General features: G+C 34.0%; 1 protein-coding gene across 1 annotated transcript; it reads right to left on the reverse strand.

The window, feature by feature from the left end:
• Positions 1–298: 298 nt before the first annotated feature.
• Positions 299–4,080, reverse strand: LOC118045936 (serine/threonine-protein kinase-like protein CCR1). Its single transcript, XM_035054694.2, has 2 exons — positions 1,512–4,080; positions 299–526 (listed from the first exon to the last, which is right to left on the reverse strand). The coding sequence occupies exon 1, from the start codon at positions 3,857–3,859 to the stop codon at positions 1,562–1,564; it is 2,298 nt and encodes a 765-aa protein (XP_034910585.1). The 5' UTR covers positions 3,860–4,080; the 3' UTR covers positions 299–526; positions 1,512–1,561.
• Between the last annotated feature and the right edge of the window lie 3,620 nt (positions 4,081–7,700).

Consider the following 7,700-nt stretch of genomic DNA (forward strand, 5'->3'; position numbering starts at 1 on the left):
AAAATGGGACATATCCTCTGGATTAGAGCAGAATGGTCTTCGAATAATTCAATGTCAAGTTGATAGAAAAGCTGCCATGTTCAATCAGTTCTGGAAAATGCTTTACTAGAATGAAAGGTCCCTTGAGTGGGGGCCCTTCCCTTCTGTCTGAAACCAGAGCTCAGTGCTCACAATAGTTGGCACCACCTTCGTGTTTGAACAGGCCTTGTGATCTAAATGGCTCAGATTCTTCTCTCTCTTCCATCTGCAGCCAGGTGCTCCACACCAGCATCCTCATCTCTTATTAAAAAAAAAAAAAAATAGCCTTTACTACTGTCTGTAATCTCTCACAAAGCTATTCCATTTGTCCATTATAATCATAAGGGTTCAGTTTCTTCTTTTCCTTTTTAACTCTTGCAGGTTTCACAAATGCTTGGCCATACTCTAAGCAGATGGAGTCAAACTCCAGTTCTGAATATCTGGTATCAACAACTTTTAGCTCAAGCTTATGAGATCATCACTCCTCAGCATGATCATGGAAACTTTTCTGCAAAAAAGATGGATCCCCACAGTGTGCTTCAGGACAATAATGGGAATTCGATCCTCTCCAATAAACTTTAGCCCACGAAAACATCCAATGAGCACTTAGATCCAGCCATGCCAATGACAATTGCTTTCAGAAAACTACTAATAGTATGCAATATTATCTGACTAGTTGCACATATAATAATAGTGCATTTACTAATCAATCTCTTTTCAGATGCACGTGTTAATCAATTTCTTATCGATGCATTCGTTAAGAATGCCCTGGAGAAAACATTTAGACTGAATAAGAGAAAATTAAGTGATAGAGAAAGAGTAGCTGTGTCTGAAAGCTAATATGGTGCGGACCTGACCATATTTTATGTCTCCTGCTGTCAAGACCACCACAATCTCGAATTCCTTCTGCATCAGCTTGATAAACGTTTCAGAGCTTACAAGTCTAAGTCTGTTCCTGGTCATATTGATAGATAAGTGGTCTGGTTGCATAAGCACGTTGGCGTGGGTAATTACTCAACAAATAGTGATGGTCTAAATTCAAGAATTCTCATCGCTAGCAGTTTGCAATATTCCTTATCACTGAAACAGGAGGGAACATCGATCTAAATTTAGATTCCCAAGCATATATACGAGCATGGGGACCACCAAAGGATTATTAGACATAGGGTGGTTGATTGGAACATTGACTAAGACTCCATTGGCAAACGTTTCGTTTTTATTGTTCATGTAATTATTGGGCTTGGAATTTGAGTTTCAGCTGATTCATATGAATTTGTCCTAGTCTATAAATCAAGGCATTGGTGTCCAGTGTTCAGATGGGCGAATTTATTGTTTTAACTTCCTTGGAGATCAAATCTATAAATGAACATAAAGATAACAAAGAAAGAATGGGAAGAGGGGCATTGAAACAACGTGTGATGTACAAAAATGCTCAAGAAAAGTATACAGTAGCCGTATAGCAGTACTCAGTGCCGAAGGTGTGGTAATGGTACCTCTTTCCTCGTATCAATTTCAATCGACATCTAAGGATCCTGTCTGAAGACTACAAGAGCAATCCATCCTTCACAATTTGCTCTAGAAAGGTTGCCACATCCAACATAGTAGGTCGCTCGTCAGGATTTTCCCTCACAGCCAATTCTGCTATATCGGCAACCTTAAGTAGGGACTCGACATTTCTTGGAAAAGTCACATATCTATCAATTATGGCAGCTGCTTTGCCCTGTTTAATTAATGGCACAGCCCACTCAACAATATTTGGTGGAGTGTAATCTCTATCATAGGTTTTTCTTCCGCTAAGAATCTCTAGCAGTACAATTCCAAAGTTGTATACATCACTTTTCATATCTCCACAAAGATCCTTCTCATTTGCTGAAAGAAGCCCAAAATCTGCGATTCGTGCTCCCCAGTCAGAATCCAAAAGGATGTTTGAAGTCTGGACATTATGATGGACAATTGGCGGTTCTGCTTCCTTGTGAAGGTACTCAAGTCCCTTGGCAGCCTGCATTGAAATCTTCAACCTAAGGCTCCAATTCAGAGGAGAAAGCCCACCATGGAGGTGATCATGAAGCGTGCCATGGGGCATGTACTCGTAGACAAGCAGCCTTTCCCCCATTTCTGAGCAGTAACCTAACAAGTTCACAATATTGCAATGCCGAACGTTGCAGAGGACCTCCAATTCCATGTCAAAATTCCTGCTATTAGAGTGAATTATCGTGGCAGCATTTGCCCTCTTGACTGCAACCTGTCTCCCATCAGCTAGAACTGCTTTATAAACAAAACCATAGCTTCCTCGACCAAGCTCGTTGAACTCTCTGAATCCATTGGTGACATCTTTAAGCTCTGATAGTCGGAAAACTTGAGCCTTCCCAGGACAAGGAGTGATGGATGGAGGAGGGTGAGAATCAGAAGCAACGTCAGCTTCCAGCTCTGGTTTGCCGATACAAGAATGAAACTGATTCTTTGCTCTTTCTTCGTTTTGGCTGGCGAATAAACATGGAAGAACACACCAGCTAACTAATATCAACAAGAAACCCAAAGCAGAAGACCCAGTTATGATTGCTAATCTGCGCAAGTTGTGCCACTGCTTCTCATTAGATGATTTCAACCCACAAACATCCCAACAAGAATTGTTCTGGCAAAGAGAGCAAGCTGTGCATACTCTATCGGCATTCTCAGTACAAGGACTAGATAAGAAAAAACCTTCAGAACAATTTGACCCACATGGAGAACAAATCTTTAAGTCCCTTCTAACACACAAGCTTGTCAAGTCCGGTTCATTTAGAATGCTTGCATTGAAAACAAACTCCCCTTCACTGCAAGAACGAGGACTACATAGCCCTGGGCTGCACAACTCCAGAGGAGGACTGTAATCTGGTGGCAAAGTCCCGTTAGCAAACCAGCAATCAATAACCAAATCATCTTCCCTTATCCCACATGTCGTGAAATCAGACGAAGCAATCGCCATAAACCCAGAACCACCCTTTGGAATTAAAGATGAATTGAAACTTCCCCAACACTCGACTGCATGATTATCCTCCCTAATCCCACAGAAATGGCTAGTTCCGGCAGTTAGCGACACAAAACGGGTCCCAACGGGAGGGGTTGAATATGAATTAGAACTATTGCCCCAACATTTGACATCATTAGACCCCTCCAAAATCCCACAAACGGAATCCCTCCCTGAAGCTAAAACCATGTAATTCTCGGAGAAATTCGAAACGCCGAACCTATCTTTGTTCGGTCCCCAACAAACAACCCCTCTTTCTCTAACCCCACCACAACTAAACTCTTCACCAGAAACAACCTTATCAAACACAAGATTACTAATAGATTGGTCATAAAAGACACCAGTGCCCTGTACAGAAGTTAAACTGTTATTAGCACCGTTGATAATATTCCAACAATCAATCGTGCCGGAATCATGATCAGAGTAATAAGATCCTCTAATAGCGCACACATGATTCTTTCCCGCTGCAATATGAGAATATGCCGTGCTCCTATAAACTGAAGGAACAAGATCTGGACCTGAATAAACTGAGCTCCAACAGAATACTTGTGAGTTATTAGCTAAGATTCCGCAAAGAAATCCTTCGCCGCCTGATAGAGCTGCTATGGGACCAATATTACTAAAATAAGCAGATGTGGAAGCTGAGGATGATGATGGTGGCAAAGTGTTATTCTTTATCCAACAAATAACATCTTGCTTGCCACTAGCGTCGATGGCGCAGAAGAAGGCACGGTCGCCAAATGCGGCGGAGATGGGGCCCATGGATCCAAACCCAGATGCAGAAATACAAGAGAGGAGGAGAAAGAGGCCAATGAAGCAAGATTGTAACTGCATAGTTTAAAGGAAGTGAAGCAGAGGATTTGGAGTACCAGGAATTTCATGGACTGAAGTGATTGGAGGTTGCTTGCTAATTGGGATTTTAGCTGCTGCTGCTGGAGTCAGAGCTATAATTTTGATGATGATCTTGTAATGTTATAGATAATTAGAAGGGACGAGGAAAGAAACGCGGGTGTCGTCGCCATTTTTACAGTTTTGTTTGTTGGTAGACCAGACCGTTATTACTTGAAAAACGGACTACGTTAGTCTTACCGCCAATTACTTGTATCATATAATTGAGAGTTATAGTAAATTTCCTTGAAATTCTCAAAGTTTTACGTAGCCAGCTAACTTTTTACAAAGAATTCAAAATCTTTTTAGGAAAAAAAAGAGTACATAAATACTTATTAAGCTAAAAACTCATATGCTGTCATCTCATTCAAATTTAATGGAATCCAAACTAGTCGTTAGTGTGGTCAATTTTAACAATTTAGCACCTCTTTTAGTAATTACTAGTTATATGACCCGCGCGATGTCGTGAGTCATTTTTTTTCATAAAAAATATCAAAAAAAATTAAGATTTAAAAATCTTGGGTTTTTCTGCAAAGCTATACCCAAGAATTTTTGATTTGGCTACAACGCCTAACCTAAGAATAATATTTATAATATTAATAATAACATTAAACTTGCATGACCCAAGTTTAAGTGAGCTTAGCTGCAACACTAAACCCAAGAATATTGGATGTGGGTCTAGCTATAAGGTCATGTCATAAAAATATGATAATTAAATAGATTAATTAAAAAAACAAAGAAAAAAAATCAACAAGAAGAAAAAAAATAATGAAGAAAAAGAAAAAAAAAATTGAATTAATTGAGTTAACTCTTTAAACCAGGCTATCACGTAAAACTTAGGATTCGTGTCATGAAAGTTTGATAACTAAATAGAAAACAAATGACGGGTTTACCCAGAATTAACCGGGTTAATCCATCAAACCAAGATAACTCGTTAAGTCCAGAATTCGTGTCATGAAAGTCTGATAATTAAATAAAAAAAAAATTAACTTTAACAAACTAAACTAAATTAAAAAAATAATTAAAAAAAATTCCGTATTAATTCGTCAAATCAGGTTAACCCATTAAACCCGGGATCCGTATCATGAAAATCTGATAACTAAATAAAAAAAAATTAACATTAACAAACTAAATAAAAAAAAATTCATTAAAAAAAAAGAAAAAAAAAGTTATATAATATAATTATAATTATAATAATATAATATATATATATATAATATATTAATAAGTAAATATTAAAGATGGAAAAGTAAAAGGTGTGGGAAAGCTACAATAGTTTTCCCACACCTTTTAGAATATTACTTAATATCATTGATACGCTGCGGGTATGAGAAAAATCTTTTTGAACATGAAAAACAAATTCTAGGCTTTGCTAATGTATTTTATGAAAAACATTTTAACAATCAATTCAATATCAAGTGTATGTTGGATGATATTTTTAAAAAAAAATATTAAGACAAAGATATATTAGATAATATTTTCATTTAATATTAAAACAATAACATATTAAATTAAATAAGTTAATTCAGGTTGACCAGCAAAAATCATGAAAATAATCTTGAAAAAAAATAAATTTAAAAGCTTAGTTCTTAATCAACTCAACGTCGAAAAACAAATTTAATAGAAATTAGCAGTCAATTGAAAAAATAAACTCAAGTGAACTTGAGTCAACCATCTAAACTTATAATGCACATCATGCATGTCATCAAATTCAATAATTTTTTTTATCTCATATATTATTTTTCATTTAATTATACAATAAGAAAGCATATAAAAAAAATTATATGAAATATTTTTTTTCAAAAACAAAATCAGAACAAGCATGTGAGACTAAGATAGTAAAAGTAAATCTTTGATAATAAAGAGTGAAATTGTATTTTTCTTTTAAATTAAGGGGGAAATGCATTAAACAAAAAAAAATCCTAAATGATATTGTTTAACTCGCCAAACTTTTGATCTGGGTCGTGTACTCAATTTGATCTAATAAATTTTTTTTCCTAAATTTATATTTTACCTACATATAAAATAAAATAAAAACAAAAAGGACCAAAAAAATCTCAAGATGTTGGCTTGTGGCCTAGCATGCCCGAGTCTTTGAAAGACAGGGCCAAGCGAATAGACCTTCAAGTTGAAGCATGCATGTGTGTGCTGTTTGATATTTTAAAAAAAGGTGGACAATTTGTTATTTTCCCCACTTTTTTTAAAAAAGAAAAAAATAGATCGATGATGTATTGCCTACTGCCTAAACTTTAGGCACCGTTGTGGTGGTTAGGAAATCAGAATATATATATTTTTGCCATAAAAATTCAATTTTAAGTCATTTCAACCCAAAAAAGGTCAACAAACTCAAAATCAAACTTTGTTAGATTTTTCTTTCTCAACTTGGATTTATTTTTTTAGGCAATATTAAGTTTTGAAAAACCATCATCAAACTTCTCTCATTGTATGGAACATGTGGACATTAACAACAATTATTTTGGTAGTAAAAAATGGTATAAATGATAACTTTTTTTCTCTATGTTGAAATTCAGTGATGCTTTCTTTCTCCTTTCACAAATTAAGAACTTAAAAATAATAAAAATAAAGTTTTATATTAAATTTAATTTTCTAGAAAAGTAAGCGACCAAAAAGGTATAATGTTGAAAATTGGATTAAATGAAACTTTTTGAGCCAACTTTGAACCCTTCATTCATTTTCAACGCATGTTTTGCATTAATGTTTTCTCTAGTAAGCAAAAAGGAAGTAACTGGCCATCAATTTTGTAATTTAAGGACTTAATTGTTAAAAAAATAAATTTGAAAATCAAAATGAAAAAAACATTATGCTCCAATCTCAAGTGAAGTATGAGAGAGTGTACAATGGACAATATTTTTACAACATAGTCTAGTGTTTATTTTTTAGGTAGCTTTTGTGGTTGTGGTTTTAAAAAAGTAAGTTTTAAAAAAAAGTATGTTTAGGTGTTGTTAATTGTATTTAGATACGTGTTTAGTAAAAATTGTGGTTGAGGTTTATGTGTAGCAAAAAACATGTATAAAATGTTTGGTAGTTGTGTGTTTGTGGTTGTTTTTCAAAGTGTTTTTTACTTGGAAATGCATTAAAATAATATATTTTTATTTTTAAAAAAATTATTTTGATATCAGCAAAAAATATTAATTTGAAGTAAAGAAAAAAATTAAAAAATTATTAATTTTTTTCAAAAGTTCTTTTGAAACGAAAAAACAAACAGTATTTACAAAACGCGATTAAAAAAACATGTAAAAACCGCTTCACGAAAACTGTGTTTCAAACTTAATTTTTTAATAGGTACTATAATATAAAATATAATTTTTACAATTACCAAATACCTTGCTATGTTTTGTGCACCATAAATACAAAAGCAAATGCAAAACAAACTCACCCAAATAATTATGTTTTGTGCACCATAATTGTTTCTCTCTACAATTGTGTAGATAATAGTAAAGTGTTGTTTTGGTTAATAACACAATGTAAATTATGTTTTTTAAAAATTTAAATTTTTTTATTTAAAATAAATTTTTTAAAAAAGATTTTATATTATTATATCATTTTGATTGCCAAGTTAAAAATAATTTGTAAAAAAGTTTAAAAGATTTTATTTTAAAATATTTTTATATAAAATATACTTTAAACTATTATCAGTAACGCAATCACAGAAAAAAATTCATGAACCTGCTATCACTTCACGTGATTGCCTTGTCAGCAGTGTGGACTCTTCCTCTCGATGGCACTACAAGGGGCTAAGGGTCGATAATCGTACTCTTTCTTTGTA

This window comes from Populus alba, chromosome 16, assembly GCF_005239225.2.
Source record: "Populus alba chromosome 16, ASM523922v2, whole genome shotgun sequence".
NCBI lineage: Eukaryota > Viridiplantae > Streptophyta > Magnoliopsida > Malpighiales > Salicaceae > Populus > Populus alba.

Excerpts from the sequence above, each read along its gene's own strand:
- LOC118045936 (XM_035054694.2), bottom strand. The coding sequence starts at position 3,859 with ATGCAGTTACAATCTTGCTTCATTGGCCTCTTTCTCCTCCTCTCTTGT.